The following is a 25,876-nucleotide window of genomic DNA, read 5'->3' as shown; positions in this document are numbered from 1 at the left end:
TGTATCCTTCCCCCCGCATCCCTGGATCTACTCCCACAGCTACCGAGTGACAGTGGTTCTGCCAGCAAAGCATCTCTACCCTATCTTCTTCCTTTCTGTTGGATGGGTACCTTGGTGCATTGCAGATACAGAAAAATTGATTCAGGGTAGCTCTCTGGAACCCTTTCTTCAGAAGGATCCTGAGACCATGTCCAAGCTCTTGGTAGGAAATTGATTAGCAGTGCCTGCAGTGGTAAAGAAATGGAGAGAATGAGCACACAGGCCACAAATTTGTTGCAATTAGTGTAGTGGATTTTGGATTTTGGAATTAAGGAGACCAGTTTCATCCTTGGTTCCAAAACTTACTGACCATTTCATCATAGGCAAGTCATTTATCTTCACTGGGCTTTAGTTTCCTTATGACTGAAATAGATATCATAGGTTAACTTAAAATGAATTGAATCGAATTAAACTGAACTAGTATTTATTAAATATTTCCTGTGCATAACGCAAATTTAAATTTGTTGTTGATTGTTATAAGGAACACATAGCAGGTATTACCCTTCAAAATATTATACACAATGTAATTGGTGCCCTTGTGTTCAGTTTCTTCTGCCAGCGCCCTAACATAGGCTCTCATTACCTTTCTCTTGAACAGTTAGCTTCTTTACTATTTTCCACACACAAACGCTTCCTCACAAAAAATCGTTCCGTGTGATACAGCTGGTTGTTGATCCTGGCGTTTCACCAATTCCCAGCCTTCTGTGGGTCATTGCTCCTTTCCTGGTAGTGATTCTTCCCTGCTTTCTAGTCTCTATCCCAACATCCTCCTTCACAGGCACAAGGGCAGCGGGTCCAGCCTTGGGAGGAAGATGCTGGCAGCCCGGGTTGAGGGATGCTGGGCTCAGGGTCTAAGAGGAGAGAGACTTGAGAGAAAGCCGAGAGGGAGGGCCAAGAGAAGCTCCACTTTTAACTACCAATTAGCCTGTCTCTCTTTCTTCTAAATGTTCTACCCCGTTTCCACCCCCACTGCCAACCCACCTCCGCCATCTTATATATTCTGTCTTTTCCTACTTATGTCTCCTCTGGTTTATCTTTCAGTTTTCGTCTCCCTATTTCAACCATAATGCAGAACTGAAGTATATTTTTATAATCTGCTGTGTCTACTGAATTAATTTTATGTCCTCTGTTCTTAATTTTACAAGCAAGAGAGAACATTTCCTTATTTCTTGTTTCTTTCTCACTCTCTCAACACCTACCTTAAGAAAATAAAATAAAACACATTTTGCTGAGTTAATTTTTTGATGCGGCTTGATAATTCATATCAAAGAAAAAGTTCCCTATTCTCATTTAAAATAGGGAACTCGGCTGGTGCATTTAAACTATGACTGCATTAACAGAACTTTTAATTTCTGCACATCGTTCCACACTTATAAAGCAGTAGTTCCCATCAGGGGTCAGTTTTGCCCCCCAGGGGACATTTGGCAATATGTGGAGACATTTTTGCTTGTCACTACTAGGGGTGGGAGGTAATGCTACTGGCATCCAGTGGGTAGAGGCCAAGGGTGCTGCTAAACATCCTACGATGCACAGGGCAGCCCCCACGATAAAGACTTGCCTGACCCAGAATATCCGTAGTGCCAAGGTTAAGAAACCCTGCTATAAATTAGGGTAAATCTGTGCAATGCCCATATAGGAAACTTGGTGAATAATTTCTGTAAAATGTTGTTTTAGTTGAGCCTCAGGTCTCTTAAAGCTAAAGGAATTGGCTTATGCTCTCCCCTGTAACCACATTTCTTTAACCATATTCTGTTACCCCAGTTTTCTAGATATTTCCATTGATAGTATTCAGTGATTCTTTCTGTCTTATATTAATATTACTTTGTTTTAATTCTTGTGACATATTTTTCCACAATGTTGCGTTCTGATTAATGAAGAAAAATACTTAGTGTGTTTATTACTATTTATTATAGAATAGGTATGATTTTAGAGAAAGCTGAGGGTATTTTTAATGGTTTTTAAATTTATATTTAAAAAAAATACCTGACTCTCATTTTCCCAAATTGAAAAAAAAAAAAAACAAAAAAAAAAACCTGACAAATGTTTTTTAGGAATTTGATTATAAAATTTGCTAGATCTTTATTCCAATGGGTCCGTTTTCGCCAAACTATCAGTACATCTAAAATAAACTTCATGTAGAAGTAGCCTGTGATATAGAACAGTAAGTGTGTCTTTTACCAATAGCCTCCTTCTTGTTCTTATTTATATATGACATTTTTTCAAACTTATTATTTCACTATTCATTTGATTCCTTCCTCACTTTGTCATTTCTTAAAAGCTTCCACGATTTTAAGTTATGGTCCAATGACCATCCTAGAGGAGTGATAAATTATGAAGAAGTTATGAAAATTGACTGCACATTAACAAAGTTCAACCTTGCAGTTAAAATGAGCACAAGTTAATCAGACATGTAGTTCACAATTTACATATTCATCACTGCACTGCCTGGTAACTAGGCATGTGGTAAGCAGTTCAGAGAAGTTACTGTAATTAATATTCCTTCTACACAGCCAAACCACATTTTTATAAGGTTGTTTTTTGGGGTTTTCTTTCCCCGCTTCCTTAGTTTGCCAGTGTCTGTCTGTAATCAGTGATGGTTGACATTCTCTCTCGTATAGTACTATGTACACTTTAATTGTCTTTCTCTTTCGTACATACACACACACACACACACACACACACACACACACACACACCCCCCACACACACACCTCTTTTTCTCATTCACACATAATTACAGGAAACACTAGCATACTTAAGCTGCTCCCTCTTGTATTATTATCCGGGGGCTTGGGAACATTAGGAATAAGGAAATGATTGGGAGATGACACTAGTATCTCTTCTTTTGATCATCATTTTGAGAATATGGTTGAAATCATTGTTCTTGTTTAGGAGAAAGTAGGCCATGAACTGGAACCGAAGGTATACCTCAGTGTCAGTCGTTGTATATGTGTGTCCCCCCATTAGCAGGGCATCATTTTCTGCCTGTAATTTAGGAAGTAAAACATCATGTTCTAAAGCACAAGAACTGTAACTAGCTAGGCTGCAGCACACAAACAAAATGGCACCAAGGGTCGTACCAACCAAGGACCGCCTTGTGCTTATCTTACCCTTTCACACTTGGACACGTTTTAAAATTATAATTCACAGTTTCTTTTAAACCAGCCAGGCTGTACGAGTTTTTTTTTCCTTCACTGTTCTTGCAAATAATAACACTACAGCCAATTTTTGATTCTCATTATTTACAAATGAAATCTTCGTCATATAGGAAATGCTTCCTGGTAATGCTTCCTCTCACTCATTAGTAAGGGCAAGTTTTCCAGACATTTCTATGTACACGTATACTCACAAGACTTCTTCTCAAGAACTTGGGGTACTGAGAAATATGATTCATGTCTTTTGCAAAACTTTTCCCGGAAAACTAGTCAGGGACCACTATTCAGCTGACAGTTGAAGAGATATCTTACTATAGCCAACTCTTATAGGATAAGACATTTATAGGCATTTTGTAGTTCCAGGAAATAATCTTGTACCTGTAATTGGAACTTACTTAAGCTTTCATAGGCTTTAAGTGTAGGTTCAGAATTGACCTTTGGAAGCAATAATGAAAGGGAAACAAAGAAAAACAAGCTAAAAGAAAAGAGTTAACCAGCCACATCTGGCCCGCCTTGGTGACTTGTCTTGTTACAGAGCATATATTTTCGAGCCAGTAATTTAATGTTTATGTATATATATATTTGAAGGCCTCTACCAAATTAATACTCTCGCCTATTGCTTTTGGAGATGATCTCTCAATTCGGAATGAAACTGAATTAATACAAACACAAAAAATAAGAGAAAAATTAAAATGTTTAGAATATAGTAAACAAATTCTCTAGGTTCTTGAACATCAAATGCAGTTTTATCAGTTCCACTCTCCTTTGTCAGATGTGTATGTTTTTATAGTATTTCCTGAGATCAAGTTGATTGTTGTTCTCAGTTTTGTTTTATTTTTAAGTGAGTGATTTGGAATTTTTATGTTTCGGTTACATGGGAAGGGAAGACGTAGTCCACTGCCTACCATCACCACCAATAAAATTCCCCAACTAGCTATTGATAAAAGTTAGTTGATGTACTACCTTAAAAATGTGTCTAGTTCTCATTTTCCCCTCTCTGGTTTAATAGCCTTTGATAGGAAAAAAGTTCTCCTAGATATGCATTATGGAGACTGCTTACTGCAGCTGGAGCAATGTGGTCCTATTCATCCTGCACATGGGTTCATTCATCCCTGATTTTGTGCTGTACTATGTAGATACTGAGCTATAAAGATTACTGTAAGATGGTTACATGTTCTCATAAAATAGCTGCTTTACTTGTGTTCTCCACAATCTTGACGTAAAATAATTCATAGAGATAGCTAACCTCAAGCTATGAACGTGAAGATGTGACTAACCATCTTTGATACCATTTAAGGAAGACAGTTTACTCAAGGAAAGTGGGAATAAGGGTAGTATGTACATTAAGGACCCACTGTGCTTTAAAATAGATACAGCTTAGAAAAAATACACCTCTATGGTGACTTAAATGGGGCTGATCTAAAACTAAATGCTGTCCCAAAGAACCATGAAACGTCTAATCATAATTGGTCTTCTACTGTTATTATTTATAAAGGTATGTGAAGGATAATTCTGAATGATCAAAGCATATTTAAAAACCCTTCCAAAGAATTTTCATCTGAAGTTTTCCTTCCTATGAAAAAAATATGCATATCTTTAATCTTGAATATTATTGACTTTTGGAATCACTCTTTTTGTTCATCATCATTGCAGTGGTGAAATGTTTGAAAATGAGGGTGGTTGTCTGGGAGTGTTTGGAGATGAAACGCTGCTGAAATCTGAGTTCTTGGCCATCTTCTCTGTCCCGTGCTCCTCTTGCTCGCATATCCATGGCAGGCTTAGGAGGCAAGAAGAATCACAGAGGAAGAATCTGAGCGTATGAGTAATGTGGCACACAGGTTTTACACAGCATTCTTCTCAAGCTCTCTCATCTTCCCTAGACACTTATGTTCTGGTGCGGTCAGTGACCTGTGCACTTTTGTGCCTTTGTGTCTTCCCTCTTGTTGCTTCCTCTTTTTCTGGAGGAAACTCTTACTACTACTCGTAGGCCCAGCTCAAAGATGAGAATGTAGAGCAGAGGTAGGTGCTCTGTGCACAATGGCTTTCTTCTCCCCTTGCTGCCAGGCCTTCCCTTTCTGCTATGAGAGCCCTTTCCAGGGTAGGTTGATAGTTACACTGGGGCTTTGGCGTCAGACTGCACCAAGTTCAAGTCCTGGCTCTGCCACTGTGTGGCTGTATGGCCCTTGGTAGGTCCCTTGTCGTGATAAGCCTTGATTTCATCTGTATAAACAGTCGCACTTGGACCTAGCATGTAGCCTTGAATAAGATAGCACGTGTAAAGGAATTAGCATCCTGCCTGGCATTCAAGAAGTGCTCTGTGAATCGTAACTATGAATGACTTTGTCTAAGTTGTTAATGTGTTGGCCTTTCTTCTTTAAGGATAGAGATGGAGTTTTAATCTTTGAATAGCTACAGTGTCTGGCACATAGTAGATGCTCAAGAAATATTTGCCACGTGGATGAATTAATGAATAAGTTTGGAGCGGGGGTTGTGAGTGAACAGCAGGAATATTTCATATTCTTCTGGACAAGCTGCCTTCCCCTTTCACCTTTTTCTTTGCCTGCTGGAGTCCCAATGCCCCCCAGTTCAGACCCCTTGAAAGAAACTACCAGAATAGGGTTGATGTCCTTGTTTGGAGTCTCATTTATTCATTCAGTATTCATTAAACAAGTACTATTGGGCTCCTCCTATGTGTCCAGACACAACTTCCCATCTGAAAACAAAGTTCCACTTTTCCGCTGCTGAAAATGGATTGTGTTTTTATGTACGTAGCTGAGTCCGTGCACTTTCCTGTTTTAGCATATTTTAGTTATGCCTCTTTCTTCTTCTAAGATATCAGGGGCTTTTCATTTATCTTTTCAGCCAAGAAAAATTTCCTTGAATCATCCAAGGCTATTTACCCTATGCTAAAATCTCCAGATGAACAGGCAGAGCTCCTGAGGTGTTTGGCAGGAGGGGCTACCAGACAGTGTCCTGTGTATGGAACAGGGAAATAAGATGTGGTTGAAGCAGCAGCTGCCGGTGTTAGTAAAATAGTTGACTGTCCCTTTACCATAGAACACCTTTATATGACAGTAAAATAGTTGACTGTCCCTTTACCATAGAACACCTTTATATGACAGTAAAATAGTTGACTGTCCCTTTCCCATAGAACACCTTTATATGACAAGGTAGACCAAAGCCATGATCGTGGATGATGTACTCCTTAAGGACACAAGCTGTGTCTGGGACCCTTTGTGGGGTTTCCAGAATACTTGATAAAATTTGTTTAATTGTCTGGTCACTTTCTGTTAGGTACTGACGTCTATCTGATTAACATTTTCCTAAGTCGAAGGCACCAGAAACCTCACAAATACGTTAGTAAATGCAATCAAAAAGCTTGACAGTGTTTCCCAGTTATGTGTGTTAAGGATGATTCCATGGAATTAAATTAGTTTTAGAGATTTTTGCTCATCAGTGACTCATTGCAGATTTGTGCAAGAGAGAAAGGCCGTCTACCTTGATCTTGACTCATACTCTGGAGGTTCAGAATTTAATGATGAAGGTAACAGTCATCCAAAGCTACTGGAAATAATGTAATAATGCCTATGCTTTTATTCTCTGTATTGTATTTTAATGAAAGGCCTTAAAGAATAAAAATGCAAAAAGCAGGAAAAGTCTACCACTGAATAATCATCGTAGGTATTTAAGGAGAGAGGCGAAAGAGATTCTCTAAGAAACAGTGATTGTATAACTAATTGTTTAATGTGTTGGGTCACATTCCTCTCAGTAAGAGGAGAGCACATTAGAGCACGAAAGTCCCTTATGATGTTCCCCAGCTGTTACCAACCAAGCTGAATTTCCTTGAATCATCCAGGGTTACTTACCTTCTGCTAACCCACACTGTGGCATGTCAAGTTCTAGAGCATCTACACTGAGGAAGAATGATAATCCCAAGGGTTAGAGGAATAACAAAAACATAGGAGAGAAGGTCAGAAAATGCCCCTCCATCTGCTCTGGCTCCTACCCCAGTCATGAGAATTTGAAAAGGGGAAGAGGGCAGATGAGAATAAACAATGAGGGAAGGGATCTCCAAAGGTGAGCCCACCGAAAACCAGTTTCCAAATGAAGTTGTGTCCTAGCTGGTACAGAGGATGCTGTGGGCAGTAAGGGGACAAAACACAGTAATTTATTTTGCACACAGCTCCACTCAAAACTCACCACATTTAATATTTCTTAGAAGCATCACTGAGACAGGATTCACATACCATACAATTTACCCACTTAGAGTGTACGATTCAGTGGCTTTTAGTGTGTTTGCAGAATTGTGTAAACAATTCTAACCATGACCATGATCAAGGTTAGAACATTTTCTTCACCCCAGAAATAAACCCCCTACCCCTGAACAGTCCCACAGTTCATTTTTATTCAAACAGAAAGAGAAGAATCCTGTATTTGTAAACCTAGGTTTATAATATAGTCCTTTTGTGCGACAAAAGTAATGTTATAATTGGGGATAAAGCAACTATAATTGTTATAGCTCTTACAAGGAAATGGTAACTCAAAAGGTTGGAAGATTTTTCCAGCTTGGTTTTTTATAAACATTTTAATGATTTTTAAAAAATATTATAAACTTCAACATTTTGGGCTATTTCCTTGAGACAGAACTCCACTGTATAGTCTGTCTATGTTTATGTACATTTGTGGTCATTTGCAGAATCTATAATGCCACCCACCTAATGAAAATGTTCCTTGAAAACACTCTGTGACCTTTTGTTTAAATATCATATTGGATGGGTTCTTTACAATAATTAATTCCCAGAACCTATAAAAGAAAAGGTTCTCCAATTATAATGCAAAACAATTAATTCTGTATGGCAAAACACTATGAAAATTTAAAGTCAGGAGACAAATTAAAAAACACTACGTTTGTAAAACATACCCTATAAAGGACTAAATTTTGCAACACACAGAGAGTATTTATCAAGCAGTAAAGAAAAGGACAGGGCTTCCCTGGTGGCGCAGTGGTTAAGAATCTGCCTGCCAATGCAGGGGACACGGGTTCGAGCCCTGGTCTGGGAAGATCCCACATGCCACGGAGCAACTAAGGCCGTGAGCCACAACTACTGAGCCTGCGCGTCTGGAGCCTGTGCTCCGCAACGGGAGAGGCCACGATAGTGAGAGGCCTGTGCACCGCGATGAAGAGTGGCCCCCGCTTGCCACAACTGGAGAAAGCCCTCGCACAGAAACGAAGACCCAACACAGCCAAAAATAAATATTAAATTAATTAATTAATTAAAAAAAAAAGAACAGTGTTCTTCTGTTAAAAAAAAAAGAAAAGGACAAACAACAGAAAAATGGATGAAGAATATGGACAGGCACTTCACAGGAGAGAAAATCCAAATGACTTACAAATATATGGGAGGTAAGCTTTCAATTCACTAAGTAGTAACGAACTGTAAATGAACACAACAGTGAAATCCCATTTTTACTTAACAGGTAAAGGAAGTGTTGTGAAAATATGAAGAAACACACTCTCATAAAAAAGAGAGTTGATCAGAGTGGAGAGTGCCAAATGGCACCAATCTGTAAAAAATTTAAAGGCACATCTATCTTTGATCATTGATCTAGCACTGTGTCTCTAGAAAACTTTGTGCACAAGTGTACAAAAGTATATGTATAAAGTTTATTGCAGTTTATTTGTAACCACAAAAATCTAGAGAAAAAGGTAAATTCTATCAACAGAGGTCTGGCTAAAAAAATTATGATATATTCATTTATTGGGATACCGTGCTGTCACTAATAAGAATTAGGCCAACCTAAATGAGCCAATATGGTAACTTGTCCAATATGTATTGTTAAGTGGGGGAAAAACATCAGAGTATCAATATTATGTATTATTTTCTATTGTAATACAAAAGAACACATACATACATATATGTACACAAATGCATATATATGTGCACACTTGTATATGCACTGATTTTTATGACAGACTCCCAAGAAATTGTTATCAGTGATTACCTCTGGGTGCTGAACTGAGAGAGGAAGAGGGAGAGAGACAGTTTTATTTCATGCCCTTCTTTACTGTTTGGATTCATTTATCAAAATTCACATTTTGTAAAGCTTCAGAACATCTTCACACTTAAAGAGCAACACTGTATAGTACAGAAAATTGGAAATGCAGAAAAATATAAAGAAAAAATTAAAGACCTAAACAGACATTTCTCCAAAGAAGACATACAGATGGCCAAGAAGCACATGAAAAGCTGCTCAACATCACTAATTATTAGAGAAATGCAAATCAAAACTACAATGAGGTATCACCTCACACTGGTCAGAATGGGCATCATCAGAAAATCTACAAACAACAAATGCTGGAGAGGGTGTGGAGAAAAGGGAACCCTCTTGCACTGTTGATGGGAATTTAAATTGATACAGCCACTATGGAGAACAGTATGGAGGTTCCTTAAAAAACTAAAAGTAGGATTACCATATGATCCAGCAATCCCACTCCTGGGCATATACCCAGAGAAAACCATAATTCAAAAGACACATGCACCCCAATGTTCATTGCAGCACTATTTACAATAGCCAGGTCATGGAAGCAACCTAAATGCCCATCGACAGACGAATGGATAAAGAAGATGTGGTACATATATACAATGGAATATTACTCAGCCATAAAAAGGAACAAAATTGGGTCATTTGTAGAGACGTGGATGGATCTAGAGACTGTCATACAGAGTGAAGTAAGTCAGAAAGAGAAAAAAAATATCGTATTTTAACGCATATATACGGAACCTAGAAAAATGGTACAGATGAACCAGTTTGCAGGGCAGAAATAGAGACACAGATGTAGAGAACAAACGTATGGACACCAAGGGGGGAAAGTGGTGGTGGTGTGATGAATTGGGAGATTGGGATTGACATATATACACTACCTGCTGTATAAGAAAATAAATTAAAAAAGAAAAGTGGTTGCCAAGGAAAGACACAGAAAATTCTAGCATGGCAGAGCATGGCATAGCTTCTAACTCCTAGATTGGGATGATTTATTGCTTTCTTTTAACTTTTTTGCACTGTTGGAATTTTTATAATGGTTACAGGTCATCTTTATACAAAGAATAAATCCATTACAAAACATTTTTGGTAGATTATTTTCAAAGAAAAATTATGAAATTATGCATTAAATGTTGAAATTTTTATGTATAATCATGTTTTCTCCATTAAGCAGGGCCCGGTAGACCTCTCTAGAGTCCTTTGGATGCTGAGAGACCATTGTGTTAGATATTGTCTCTTTTAGCCTAAATGATGTTTTGAGTTTCTTTAAAAATAAAAATTGGGACTTCCCTGGTGGCGCAGTGGTTAAGGATCCGCCTGCCAATGCAGGGGACACGGGTTCAAGCCCCGGTCCAGGAAGATCCCACACGCCACGGAGCAACTAAGCCCATGCGTCACAACTACTGAAGCCCATGCATCACAACTACTGAAGCCCGTGCGCCTAGAGCCTGTGCTCCGCAACAAGAGAAGCTACCACACCACCACAAGAAGCCCACGCACCGCAACGAAGAGGAGCCCCTGCTCACCACAACTAGAGAAAGCCCGCGTGCAGCAACGAAGACCCAACGCAGCCAATAAATGAACAAACAAATAAATAAATAAATAAAAATAAAAATTATCAGGTACATGTTGTGCCAGGAAGGATGGGGAGAACAAGATTACTCATCTGTTTTCTAACTCAGACAGACTTTTAAAAATTATTTAAATACATTTCTGCTAATATTTTTGGGAAGGAAAACAAAATCCTCTCCATGTGAAATCAAATGTCTTTAAATATGGCTTGACACTTTCCTCTTTATTTTGGAAATAAAGAGCCAAATTTGCCGTAAAAATACAAGTTTACCTTAGCTCGACATTGCAATTTATTGGGTAAATATTTCAAAATGCTAAGTCTAGCCATATCTGCTGAAGTGATTCAGTGACCTCCTTGGCCAGAGATAACTATCTAGTAGATTGCAATAATGACTTATTCGTTTGATGGCTAAGGGCCAAATGCAGATAGAATTATCATCTGATTTCGGGCAGCTTTCCAGCAAGTCAACTCTAATGCCTCCCTTCTAACCAGGCCCTTTTACTTGAAAGACCACAATCCCTCCAAAATGCTATATACTGTCATATTAGATGGCTGCCTTCATATGACTACAATATTTATTAGCCTTGAAATACTATAGCCCAGGGACTTACGTAAGTACTGCACAGGGAATTCATTTCAAGCCACATCTGACCCCTTGTTTTAAAGGTGATCTTCAAATAGGTTTAAGGGGAATAAATCAAGTTTTCAACCCATAGTCTGCCTTCTCCTAGTAAAAAAGAAAAGAGGCTTTAAATGTTTCTAACCTTTTTCTTCTTTTCTTCACTTTGGAATAGAAGATTAATCACATCTACCCAGAGATGTAATTTAATGTCTGTCATTTGGAATAGAAGGGAAAATAGATAAATGGCTCATGAAGAGGGTACTTGAAAATTAAACTATACAACCAAGGATTTTACTAGGCAGTTAATGTGAAGGATACTTCTCATTAAAAGGAAAGTCAAGTAACAAGGAAACATGAGAAACAGGATAATAAATTTGACAGTTTTTGGCAAAAGTGAGGAAAGGAAATCTTAAGTTTTCAGAATAGGATACAGAGAATTACCCACAAGAATTAACTCACTCTTAAAATATCTCCCTCACGTTGCATGAATGTGAAAGAATTTAGAAAGAAGAAATTGTTCAGACATGTGTCTAGTCCAGGAAAACTCTTGTCATTCATAACTTTACGTTCCCTATATATGTGTGGACATACTTCCCTTTGAAAATCCGTTCCTATCCTATTCATATTGCTATAACTCTGCCCTTAACAAATAACCTAGCTTCCAGACATAAGGGATTAAGTTGTGCTCATTGAGATCAGGTCCTAGATAATGGTCTTCCTCAGGTTTTCACAGAGTTAGAAACAGGGAATTTTTGTTTAAAACTGATATTAATATCTGCTCTTCCCAGATTCCATTTCCTTATCATTCTTTCCCATAGACTTTCTCCCTCATGGAAAAATGACTCAGGTGAAACAAGGTGAAAGGAAAGGGTTAAGAAGCGAATACAGCATCCTTTGTGGTCTGTGAGCAACCCAGATCACGCAGCCAGAAATCCACTGGGTCACAAAAACGATGGCAAATACCTTGTCTGATTGTGCACCGTTTTTTTAACTGTTTCATCCTGAACTGAAAGACCCATCTGAACTGCTTGAAAAGGCAGTGCCAGCAACAGCTAGGAAATTCACCAGGAATGCCCATTTCACATTGGTTCCGCCATTTTCAGGTGTTCCCCTCACTTCCTTGCCCACTCAAACAGGTCACTTGTGGAACTTGGACAACCTGTAATTTCCCCCAAGCTTTTAACATGCAGCCTTATTAGCTGTATTTGACAAGTGTGTCACCTAAGTGATTGCCAACTGTGGAAGAGCAGGATATATCTACTGAGGCGAACTCTTCAGTTTGTCAAAAATAGAAGCAACTCAGAACATTTCTTCTTTCGATTTGTATTGCCATCTGGCTGAAAACACAGTTGCCGTCTCAGCAAGGATTGCAGGACTGAAGAGGGAGTGGCCCTAGAGAAGCTTAGACTATATTAATGATCCTAGAAAGTGTAGCACCTAGAAATGTATCTCTTATTTCTATTAAACCTGTGCAATTTTGTCTCTGGGCTTTAAATTTTTTTTTTAAACATCTTTATTGGAGTATAATTGCTTTACAATGGTGTGTTAGTTTCTGCTTTATGACAAAGTGAATCAGTTATACATATACATACGTTCCCATTATCTCTTCCCTCTTGCGTCTCCCTCCCTCCCACCCTCCCTATCCCACCCCTCTAGGTGGTCACAAAGCACGGAGCTGATCTCCCTGTGCTATGCGGCTGCTTCCCACTAGCTATCTATTTTACGTTTGGTAGTGTATATATGTCCATGCCACTCTCTCACTTTGTCACAGCTTACCCTTCCCCCTCCCCATATCCTCAAGTCCATCCTCTAGTAGGTCTGTGTCTTTATTCCCGTCTTGCCCCTAGGTTCTTCATGACCTTTTTTTGTTTTCTTAGATTCCATATATATGTGTTAGCATACAGTATTTGTTTTCTCTTTCTGACTTACTTCACTCTGTATGACAGACTCTAGGTCCATCCACCTCACTACAAATAACTCAATTTCGTTTCTTTTTATGGCTGAGTAATATTCCATTGTATATATGTGCCACATCTTCTTTATCCATTCATCTGTTGATGGACACTTAGGTTGCTTCCATGTCCTGGCTATTGTAAATAGAGCTGCAATGAACATTTTGGTAAATGTCTCTTTTTGAATTATGGTTTTCTCAGGGTATATGCCCAGTAGTGGGATTGCTGGGTCGTATGGTAGTTCTATTTTTAGTTTTTTAAGGAACCTCCATACTGTTCTCCATAGTGGCTGTATCAATTTATTTTTTTTTATCCTATTTAATCTCTGAATGAAATAATCTGACTTTCTGTTTTCCCTGAAGCAGTATAACAGTTAGGAAAGCTATTGACAGACTATAAAAGCTGTCCTATCGTGGGCATTGTCTGTTTTCTGTACTGATTGTGAAAAGAAGGAAAGAATGTATTTCATCCCTGTGTCCTGGGTTCTCTCACGCTGCTATCTTCAAAGAGTACCTTAGAAATCCACAGGCAGAACTGATTCCCAGAAAACTAATTTATATGCAGCACTTAATTTAATTTCTCCAGTGGATCTCCCTGGTGGCACTCTTAGAACATTCTTAAAAGCATTGCTTGTGTGGTACCAATGGGGGACTTTTACTAAGATTTTGTTTCTTCAGGGTAGGTACTTCCATAATACCCCAAGAAGTCATTCATTCTAAAACCTGCTGATATTTAGAACAATATCTAACCGCTTGTGGGAAAACGAATGGCTGCCATACTTTTAAGTATTTCCTTGGAAGAAATGAAAGCTTTCTTAAGAACCTAGTCAACCTTTATTATCTAGCAGCTTTCCTATGTCCTGATTTTTTTTCTGCTCTGCCAAATGCACACGTTTGTGTTACCTGTTTCTTCCCTGAAGCAGCTGAGTTTTGTCAACCCCTGTGATTGTCCCTATTCCTTGAAGGCAAAACCTCTAAATTAAATTCTTTCCCAGTGAGACTTTGCTTAGAAGTAGATTTGCATCATTATTCTTGAGTATCACTCAATCCCTTTATAACCATGTAACTTCAGCTTCTCATTTATCATGACAGTCGTTCTGTCTGATTACTTTCTTCTTCACTAGAGTCTGAGTGTTTATTCCTGGTCTTATAGTTAAGGTTTTTTTCCCCTTAGTTTCCCTATTGGGTTTTTTTGTTTGTTTGTTTGTTTGTTTTTAATTCTCCTTGAGATGACAGGGCAGACTCAGAGGCTCAAACAAATTGGAGAATTATCTTCCCAAGCCTTGCCTTTACCTCAGGACATGAAAGCAGTGACCCCCAAATCTCATTTACCCCATGTTGATGCAGGTTTGGGTGTCTTTTCTCAGGATGAGACTCAGCTGATTATTCCTCAAATGCAGGAACCTCTTGCTGGTGAAAAATCTCTGTTCCTAATCAGGCCTGAGATCCACTCCACAGAACATTTAGATGAGGGTATATGACTTTCTGGAAACTTCTTTCGTACACAAGCCCCTCTCCCCACCAAGAACCTGGTTCTTCTGCTTTAACCAACAGATGATGAGCTGGCCGGGATGGGATATTTTCCAATACAGCAGTTCTCCTAAATCTCTTTAATTATCAGAACCACCCAAGGTACTTATTAAAAATATAGATTCCCAGACCCTCATCCCAGACCTACTGCATCAAAACATCTGGGGAAGGGGTTTGGGAAGTTGAATGTTCAACAATAACCCCCAAGTGATTCTTATCATAGGGAAAGCTAGAGACACTACTGTAAAATATTGCCCTCTCAAGAAGATGTTAGACTATGTCTGTTATTTAATGCCTTCTTAGAGTTACTAATTCCTACTTATTACCATCTATGGCCCTGTTTCTTAAATTATTCCTTGAGTGTCAGAATCATAATCAGCTGAGGTGCTTGTCCAAGATGCAGATGCCTGGCCTTTGAGGTCAGAATCTCTGGGGACTGGACCGAGGGACCTGTTGTTTTTCACATGCTCCCCTAGATCAGAGCCACTGATCTAAGGGCGTCCATCCATAGTTCTAGAGCAGTTCTTCTCAAGCTTTAATGTGAATACAAATTACGAGGAACATTGGTAAAGTGCACATTCTGATTCAGTAGGTCTGGGGTGGGACCGGAGAGTCTGCAAGCTCTCAGGCGATGTTGAGGCCCATGGACCACATTAGCACAAGATGCTAGAGAACTTCCCTAAGCAAAATGCCCCAAACTATTGGACAGCACAGAGCCTGTGACTCTGTTTTGATGGGAGAAGGGTGGACCCCATCTAAGCTATGACTAGTCCTAATTTCATTAAGGGGGCACAGGATAATTCAGAACAGAGCCTTACCCATTGTGAATGACACACCTGGCATTCTCAGCATTCATCACGTGGGCTGCCCTGTAACTCCACACCTTTACCTTTCCCAGTGAGACCCTTCCAGACCTCCCAACTCCTGAACCACTTGGGCCTGGGCTGGACCCACTGGACCAAAGATGTACACTTATCCTTGTTTCTGCGGGAGCGGGATAAAGTCAGGCATAAAAGGATCCTTACTCAAGGAGAAAGCCCTCAAATTTTTTTCAGTTCATACTTGTATGATTTTTTTTTTTTTTTTTTGGTTTCTTTTGTTTCTTTTTCTTTTCTCTAGGAGAAATTTGTACCCATTTTTTTCCTTTTGGTTCTTAGGTAATTTATCTATTTCTTATCTATCTTTCAGATCATTTCCATCTTGTAGCTAATGAAAACCAGGTGGTCATGAGTTGTTAATAAATGTGAACTCTTGTTCGTCTTCCAAAGTCTGCTTTCGGCTGAGTCTCAGGATGACAGTTGGTTGTTTTTGAAAATTTGAGTTGGGACCAAATCTCAATAGGATGGATATTTGTTGTTTTTTCAAGACTGATTTATCTTGCTAATCTATCTCCTCAGGCTGTTAGTTTAATCCTTTGTTCCAAATGCCACATTGCACAATTACTTCAAATGCTGAGCCTCTGGATTTTCTTCAGTAATTTCCTTATCTATATACCAGAGGATGGCAAAAAGTTTCTGGTCTGTGGACACACCGTCGGGATCACCTGGGGATTTTTCTTAACGCTTCAGGTTCTACCTCCAGTGATTCTAATTCTGTTGGTCAAAAGAAGAACAAAGATTCTGCATTTTTAAAGAGTGGGAAAGTCTGTCCTTTACCCTGAAGGAAGACCATGGGCCTTGGTAAACTCTTGGTCTCTCCTGCCTTTGGCACCTGAAACCACCACTACATTGTGTAGACCAGTCAGTAGGTCTCAGAAGTATACCTGACAAAGATCGTGTTAGCTGGGGCTGTCCTGCCCAGCCCTCCCCACCACCCCGCAGTCACCCTCAAGCTGTGTGGACTGGACCGCCACATCATATCTCCAGTCATGCTCGTCCATCCATTTCTATTACCTGCATCCTGGTCCAAGCCACCACCCTTCCTCTCCTAGATTCGCCCCAGAGTGATCTTTTAGACTCACAGATCAGAACACAACAATGCCTTTGCTTAAAGCCCTTCTATAACTTCCCGTCTTGCTTAGAGTAAAATCCAAACCCCTCATTTGGTCTCCCCAACCCTGACTTGATCTGGCCCCCGCCTCCCTCTTTCCTGTAATCTACCCATGGCTGGCTCCTTCCTGTGTTCAGAGCTCACCTTTGATGTCCTCTACATCCAGAGACCTTCTCTGACCACCACTATCGAGAAACCACTCACCCAGCCACTGTCACAGCCTCCTTTCACCCCTTGGCAAAGCACTTAGAAAATCAGCTCTTGTTCTCGTTTTTGTTTTTAAGGCCCATTTCAACTTCTACTGTATAAACTCCATCAGAGTAGGTACCCTGTCTTCTGATTTACTGCTGCATCCTGGCACTTAAACAGCAGGGACTTGGTAAATATTTGCAAAATGGATGAATTTAAGCTGAGCAGGGAAGTATGAGCTGAAGTGAGCCAGCACAAGGGCGGAATTGTTCCTTGTGCAGGGAAATTAATGTTCTAAAGCCCAGAGGCAGGAAGATACTTAGTGTTTGTCAGAAACTAAAATAATGTGTCCAGAGGAAGGAAGAGAGAGGAGCTGAGGTGGGCAGGGGCCTTAAAGGCTGCACTAAGGATGTTCTCAAAGAGCAGCAAGGAGTCATAGAAGGATTTCAAGCGGGGGAGTAACAACAGAATCCTGACAAAAGTTTTCAAGAAAGGCTTCTCCTAAAGTTGCGTCACACACACTGTGATAGGTTGAAAGGCCACAAGATGTCAACTTGTAAATGTTACCTTACTTGGAAAAAGCTTCTTTGCAGATATAATTAATTGAAGGATCTTGAGATGAGATTACCTTAGATCATCCAGTTGAGCCTGAAATGCCATCGCAAATATCCACCTAAGAAGGAGGCAAAAGAAGATAACACAGAAACACCTAGGGGAAGTCCATGTGAAGATGGAGGCAGAGATCTCCATGATGGGGCCACAAGCCAAGGAATGCCTGGAACCACCAGAAGGTGGAAGCGGCAAGAAAGAGATTCTCTAGAGCCTTCGAAGGGACTGTGGCCCTGCAACACCTTGATTTCAGATTTCTGGCCTCTAGAACTATGTGCGAATATATTTTGGTCATTGTAAGCCAACAAATTTTTGGTAATTTGTTGTGGCAGCCACAGGAAATCAATACATGCACTTTAGAAAAAAGACATTTGGATGATGTGCACCGTCATGCCTCAGTGAGCACAGGTCGTGAGATGGGAGATGTTCATGTGCTGTTTCCTCCTGTGGATGTTGTCATAAGTCTAATGGAGAAAGGTAAGCCTGTTTCATACAACCTGATGCTCAAGTCAAGTTAGTTACTTCATTTTATGGCCAGCTTAAGAGGGAGAGCCGTGCATGTTGTGGAAATAAAGAGCAACCAGTGAGAACCAGGGAAGGCTATTTACTGTGAGCTTGTTAAAGCAAAGGAGTCAGCCACCATCATTTGCATTTTGGCAGAGAGAGACCCAAAGGCAGGCAGAGGAGTGGGAACGCTTTATAGTGGAAAAGGGGAAGGCTTCAGGTGTGCCCTGATTGCTGGCCTGGGGAAGCCGGAAGAGGGATGACTCCATTGTTTTGAGGCAGTGCTATCTGGCTTAATGAATAGGGTTGCAAATTTCCGTCTCAATAGGTAAGAACCGAAATCTCCTGCCTAGGTATTTGCACTCAACTAAAATGGCTTGGGTAGCACTATTTTGGGATTGGTTCCAAACGTGTCATTGCAGAGGTTAAGTGGTACCTGGAAGGGAGAGGACTGGACTGAGAGTGCATTGCATTACGGGCAATGCTCCTGGCCCTTCGGCAACCCTCGGATTTGCTCAGCACAACATGCAAGTCCTCTTTCTCTACACTGTGCCCCCATGACCTCCTCCATTTTCCAAACTCTCAACTGGGAAACCACCAGCGTTTCAAGACCCCATGTCACCATGTTCTCAGAGATGGCAAAAACAATGGTGCTGATCTGATTTTAACAGACAATTGGAAGGATTTCAACACTGCCAGTCACATCATCTACACTGCAGTGGATGCACAGATGCCCGAAACTATCGATTCATGTTGGCCAAATCTACAGAAATAATGTGCAGAATGCATTGTTTAGGGCCCCAGGCAGGTGGTTGGTGATGGCTTCATTAACACCCTCAAGGAAGAATTTAAGAATTTATTGAAGACCATTGGAAAGATCACTAATGGAGACATCCAAAAGTGGTTCTTAACCAAGGGCTATTCCCCCCAGGGGACATTTGGCAACGTGTGGAGACATTTTTTGGTCTTTACAACTAGGGAGGTGCTACTGGCATCCAGTGGGTAGAGACCAGGGATTCAACTAGCAACTGGCACTGAGCAGTGCAGTTGTTGTGGGAAAAAGGAAAGAATGAGATCAGTGTCAAGAAATGAAGATCTGGTGGAACAGGCACAAAGCAGCTTTTCCTGTCTAATGTTTGGAAGCCTCCCTCTTTTCCCCAAGGGCTAAAACTTGGAGACTGCACGATGAGCCGGCTGGGACCATGTAGAGGAAGACACTTAGGGGTGACAGACATAAGATAGCAGGAACCTCGGTTACCAGGCCATCTCCTAGAGCAAACCAGCTCCCACGTAACACTCAGCTCTTACATAGGGAAAATTAGCTTTTATTTGACTATCAGGAGAAAAGAAAGTATTTGGGGAAGAGAATCACTCGTGCTATTAAAACAGTAGATCTGAGTGGTGACTCTTGAGATGTCAGGACAGAGCATCCCAGCACCAGAAAAGCTTCTGCAGAGGTTATGGAAAGGGTCAACGCTCAGCCAGCAAGTGCCTCCAGAGCTGGTGTGTGTTAGTTTCACAGCCAGCAGCCGTGCCACGTGGGAACACGTGTGTGCCATCTGGAGTCCTGAGCTGGGGGTTCTGAAAGTGGTGGGCCAGTCTAGGTGCTGGGTTTAGACACGCGTGGCTATATTTTTAGAAGGTACTTAAAAAATCTCAGTTTCTGGGACTTTATTCTCCAGCTAAGCCACTCCAGCTGATGTCTTTGCTTCCAGCTCAATCTGCTACAGACTTTATTTTTAAAAAACTATGGTTTAAAGTGTTTCGGTCTCCACTGCTTTTATTCCAGACCTGCTGCATTTGGAGCTTAGGAAGGTAACACTGGTTCCAAACCCCATTGCCAGTAGGGAAGGGAGTTTCACTGTAGTGTCAGGATTGGCTCTGAATCTAGGTGGTGCAGAAACAAGAGGATGGACCTCAGCCCTTATCAGAGCATTGCACCAGGGAGATGCAGATCAACCCTTCCAGCATGTGAATTTTCCTGTAATACTGCCCTGAAGTTCAAGAATCATTATGTTTCTATAGGAAGTAAACTTTGGCCTAGGTCATACCAGGATTGGTCTTTCAGCTCACCCATGCTGACAAACTGGAGGCTAAGCAGGATGGGCAGAGCTTCAAAAACCTTGAGGCAGAAGGTGGTGAAGAAGAAGGCACTGGAGGTGATCAAGAAGAAGCTGGCCAGCCCCTTACCGAGACAGTAGGAGAGGATATTCGTGAATTGAGGAGAGAGTTGATTGGGTAACCATTGACAACCTTGATATTCTTGGAGGGTGCCTCCCAACCCAGAGCATATGAACATGTGAGAGCTACTCGTTGGACAGTTAGAGAGCCAGAATTGCAGATTCTCTCTTTTGGTGACCAAGCTTGCGCCATATTTATAAAAAGTCTCTAGAAATAAATGGGCTCCCTGACTGTCTTTTGCACATAGCCACGGAGAGGAATATTGTTCCATTTGGAAGCTTCTTACCTTTGCCAAGTTAAGAGGAAGCTTGTCTTTGTAATCAGGATGGGGAAGAAAGCACAAAGCATCTACTGCTGATAATGGATGCTTCTAGATGAACTTGCCCATCTCCTGAATAGCTCAGAACAACTGAATTTAGAGTTGTGATCACTGAGAAGTCTCTGCCTGACAGTGATTTTATTCTGCTGGTTTTAAAAAGAGATTACAGGGCTTCCCTGGCAGTGAAGTGGTTGAGAATCTGCCTGCCAATGCAAGGGACACAGGTTCGATCCCTGGTCCAGGAAGATCCCACATGCCGCAGAGCAACTAAGCCCGTACACCACAACTATTGAGCCTGCGCTCTAGAGCCCGCAAGCCACAACTACTGAGCCCGCATGCCACAACTACTGAAGCCTGCGCACCTAGAGCCCGTGCTCCGCAACAAGAGAAGCCACCACAGTGAGAAGCCCACACACTGCAATGAAGAGTAGCCCCTGCTCGTCGCAAGTAGAGAAAGCCCGCGTGCAGCAATGAAGACCCAACACAGCCAAAAATAAATGAATAAAATAAATTTATATATAAAAAAAAGATATTACAGGAGTAAAAAATTCCTTGTTTAAAGGATATCCTCTAGCCAGCATGCAAAATGTCACTAAAGCTGCCTAGGCATTTATGGGACATCACCTTTGTCTTTCAAGATTCTCCAAAAGATACTAGTGGGCTCCTTTGAATGCATGAACATCTCTGCTGTGTGAGCTCAGGTGAACTGCTGGTGCCGCCGGTAGAGTTCTATAATCATTTCTATTCTTTAGCACCTTTCGTTATACATCAGCCCACCTACCACCTGTTTCTGAGTCAGGGGAGAATCTGCATACGTGGAGGTTCTCATGCCACTGGGAACGTGGCCAAAGAATGTATTCCTTCTCCAGTTTCCTGCCTCTACATCCACATCTGGGTTGTCTCTAAATCTGGCCATCACAGAAGGCCTGTTTCTTAAGTTGGGGTCCAGGGTGAAGGTGGGAAATGTAACTTCTGTCTTACCAAATTCTGAGAACGTCTGTAAAGCTAACATTAGTACAGACCATATGGAGAATGGTACTTTCCCCCTCATAGAACTATGATTACAGGGACTTTCTGAAGCAGAGATTTAATCAGACCTTGCTTGCTTACTTGCTTGCTATGGGGGGGTTCAGTCATCAGAGACCCAGTTAATGTGCTTCATCTGATTTTCTGTACTTGGGTAGGCTGCGATCTTCAGTAGCAAGAGAAATTACTCTCCTGAAGCTTCCTTCAGTCTCATCCTCCTTAAGAAGTGTCCGTGTTGTCCAGTATCCCCACAGCCAAAGGAAGTGCAGCCCGCTTAATGTGAGAGTGCCAAAAATACCAGAAGGAAGGGATTGCCCTCAAAGGCAAATGACCCCAGAAGAGAGTAGAGGGTGCAGGGTGCTGTCTGCTTCCTTGCCAGACTCTCTGAAATGTCCTTCGTGAGAACAAATAAGGTTTTCTACTTTACTGGCCGTGTACATCATGTTACGCACAATGTTTCTAAATTGTGGTTTTAAGCTGACAAAGATTTTGGCATGCTCTCCAAAGGAATGAAGCATTTGTCCTTCACGGCATCTTTTACCACCATAAAATACCATTCCCATTTAAATTAATTAAAATACTTAAAATCTAAACTTTAATGGGAAAGGTGGTTGAAGTCTTTTGGGTTTTTTTTGTTTTTGTTTTTGTTTTTTTTATAATTTATGGCTTGGCAGTGCAATTTTCTTCGATTGGTTTTATTTTGACCTTGGGAAAAAAAGCAGTTACTATCATTGTTTTGTTTCTGTTTTCCTGTATTCAGCCCTAGCCTTTCAGAATTATCCTAATCCCCTGTATGACTCATGAAGCTTCGCTCTTATACTGAAGGCAAGTGGTATGCGATTTGTAACACTTGTAATTATCTTTCAGACTCCATGATCCCCCAAGCGATCGCTTCACTATGATTCCACTTCTGAAAGAGAGTTCATTGTTTCTTTTTTGGGGGGATGCAATAAGCATGTTGATTGAATTGCAGCTTTAGTATTTAAATTTTAATTTAACGTTGATATGAGAACTGGTTGTTTGCCGTCCTTCCCATTGTCCGCCATCACCCACTTGTCTGTCTTCGACCATGGGCACTGATAACAACTTTCCAGCCTTCAACCATGGGCACTGATAACAGTTTTCCAGCCTTGATTCACAGTGAAGCAGCCTGCTTAGGCCACCACATCAGATCCTGGGGTGGTGAGGGAGCCACTAAACCGAGAGACTTCGATTCTGATGCAAGTCACTTAGCCTCTCGGAGACTCAGTTTCCTTATCTGTAAAATGAGGGGTTGGATTACTCTAATGAATAGTAAGACTTCACACAAGTAGTAACAAGATCAATAACAATGTGGGCCAATACTTATTGAGCAGCTCTTCCGTCCTATTAAATATGCCAGGCCTAGGTGGTACCCAAGGGAGTAAGGGGTGGGGAGGCAGAGGAGTAAATGAATACTTTTGATAGATTAATAGTATGGTGAGAACTAAGCTCAAGAGAAGCTGTAGAAGCTGTAGAAGCATGGCATGAGTCCACAAGGTTTTTTTCAGTACTCTGAAAATCAAATAAAACGCCTACATCTGCTCTGGTAAGACTTAGCCATGTGACGAAAATACCGACTTTCTTTCTGGGAGCTGGAAAAATGTCGGCTTGGTGTGGTGAGATTGGTTCTATTATGCTGATCCCGAGCCCTGGCTGGTAGGTGGGGCCCATAACTAGCAGCTCTGGCTCCTGTGGCAAACAGCCTGAGACAAACCCTAAAGTCAACTTTTTAACTCACGTTGCAGCTCACAGATGGGTGTTATTACCAGTGTGCACCATCTGGTAGCTCTCTCTTTTAACCATTCATCCCTGCTAGCTAGATACCGAGCTTTTTAAATTATTATCTTAAATTTATGTGACCTCTATAAACATTCGGGACCTAGGACCAAAAGTCTTGGTCATCTTGCCCTCGTTACAGTCCTGGTTTTCGTTTAAACTGAGAAATGTATTGTCACTTTATGCAATTTGTTTCATAAGCCAACATTTTTCAGACACGAGGTCCACAAAATAAAAATTAGCAGAAAAGAGCCCTCGCTGGTTAAAAGATTCCATCCTGGACTACCAGGTGGGCGGTGTTTCTAGTTCCCAAACCGTGTGTGTTCCCTGTCGTGCCTGCAGGGCTCAGCACCTGGCATGGAGCGGACGCGTGGTAAAAATGTAATCCGAAGCACGCCAGTGGTCAGGCAGCATTCCAGCCGTCCGATTTGATTGCTAATGTACTTCCGAAAGGCCAGACCAACGTCCAAAGGCTGGGACAAACTCCAGGATGTGTTGTCAGTTGTGTGGACAGAGCCTTGAGCCAAGTGGATGTCCTCTTCACATGGTCCAAAGATCTGTTTTGGGAATTAAAACCTCCGTAGACACCCTCTCAGGCACTATTCACATGGTGGTTCTGATCGTGTCTTCTGATATCATTGTTATGCTTCTTGCTTACTTCCCACCTTTTAATTTGTGCTGATACGTTCATACGTGTAGTTTGTTTTTGTTCATTTTTTTAAAGAAATTGGCATCTCCTGCAGGTCCACCTGGGCAGGACCCGAGCAGCCAATGGCGGTGGTGGCTGGGGGCGTGTGGTCCCGGAACCAAATCCCCATGGATACAGAGGGACAACCGTATTTACTGTGATGTCTAAGATGCCCGCTGTGCCCTTTCTGGTTGTTTTTTTTTTTTTTTTTGGTTCTGTCGTCATAGACACATACTGGGCTGGCAGGAAGCACGTGTGACCGAGGATGGCTGTGTATTTCTGCTTCCAGGTTTATTGTACATTTCGAACGGTATGTGCATGACCCTGTGATGATGTGTGGCCTTTCTTCTTTCCCCAGAATGTCGAGTGGTGAAGTCCACTTCTTACACCAAAATAGCTTCATCATCCCGCAGGAGCACCACCAAGAGCCCAGGGCCTTCCCGGCGCAGCAAGTCCCCGGCATCAACCAGCTCAGGTAAAGCTGCAGAGGAGCCTGCAGCGACTGCCTTGTTTCTGACGCACAATGAGCAGAGGGTGTGTGAAGCCCAGAGCGTGAGATTGCAAGAGAGTGTAGATTCCGGTTTATAATTTTAGAACATGTTCAAGTGGTGGAACAGATTTGCCAGAGTCTAGCATGTTGGCTGTAAGAAAAAGCATCAGGTTCGGGAAAACTTAGTAAAGATTCAGAAAACCCAGACTTGCCCACAGATAGAAGTACGCTCCTGACTTGCATCACTTCTGCTGCAAAAATTATTTTTTAGGCCAAAGGCCCCCAGCTCCAGAAATCTCTGTTAAAGCATTTGTTCTTCTTCGGACTGGCTGGTGAGCAGTTTACAGTTTGTATTTGCTGAGCCTTTGTCTAACACATTTTTTACTCTGGCCCCAGCATGGCCCTGGGACTAAAAGCCGTAAGGAGAGACTGGTGCTGGGGTAGCTGCAGTGACTCCGGGCCTGTGACCTGTCTGTCCTTGGGCTCTAGTGCTGGTGTTGGAGCAGGATGTGTACTTACAGGATGACGGCCTCAGCCCTACCTTTTCCTTCTTTGGTCTTAAATCTGACATCAGTTGGGACTTACCTGGCGGTCCAGTGGTTAAGACTTCGCCTTCCAGTGTAAGGGGTGCGGGTTCGATCCCTGGTCGGGGAGCTAAGATCCCACATGCCTCGCAGCCAAAAAACCGAAACATAAAACAGAAGCAATAGTGTAACAGATTCAATAAAGACTTTAAAAATGGTCCACATCAAAAAAAAAAAAAAAAAAAATCTTAAAAAAAAAACTGACATGAATCAGTTAGTTTGTTTGTTTGGGTCTTAGGTATAAGGTCTATTTCACGATGGAAGGGAATTATTTATTAAATGCTATAAACTGTTGAATGTGAATTATTAAATGATACATACATCAAAGTGATTGTCACCTGATGTTATGCAGGCAGGGAAGCTCTTATAAATAGGGACCAAGACCTATAGGGTCTATATTGAAGCCTTCTTGTACTTAGCAGTGTGGTCCCAGAGGGATGTGAAAAGATCTCTAGGCTGGGGCTACAGGGCCTGCCTCTGGCACCACTGCCCAGTGTGAGTTATAACCTCTCTATTTAAAATTGGAGGTGCTATAAACTATTTTTCCTAGTAAAAACTAAAATTGAAACCTCCAAAGTCAGTCTTGGA

At 41.3% G+C, this 25,876-nt stretch overlaps 1 protein-coding gene across 3 annotated transcripts in view; it reads left to right on the top strand.

Annotated features, from left to right (window-relative positions):
- The window catches only part of DCLK1 (doublecortin like kinase 1), a 328,724-nt gene that overhangs the window by 206,342 nt on the left and 96,506 nt on the right, over window positions 1–25,876 (top strand). For all 3 annotated transcript variants that reach the window (XM_068526990.1, XM_068526989.1, XM_068526991.1), the window contains exon 5: window positions 24,573–24,689. In XM_068526990.1, the coding sequence (XP_068383091.1) occupies window positions 24,573–24,689 (117 nt within the window). The remainder of the gene's footprint in view (window positions 1–24,572; window positions 24,690–25,876) is intronic.

The sequence above is a fragment of the Eschrichtius robustus genome, chromosome 18 (genome assembly GCF_028021215.1).
Source record: "Eschrichtius robustus isolate mEscRob2 chromosome 18, mEscRob2.pri, whole genome shotgun sequence".
In the NCBI taxonomy this organism is placed as follows: domain Eukaryota; kingdom Metazoa; phylum Chordata; class Mammalia; order Artiodactyla; family Eschrichtiidae; genus Eschrichtius; species Eschrichtius robustus.
This window is presented reverse-complemented; position numbering and strand designations above follow the sequence as displayed.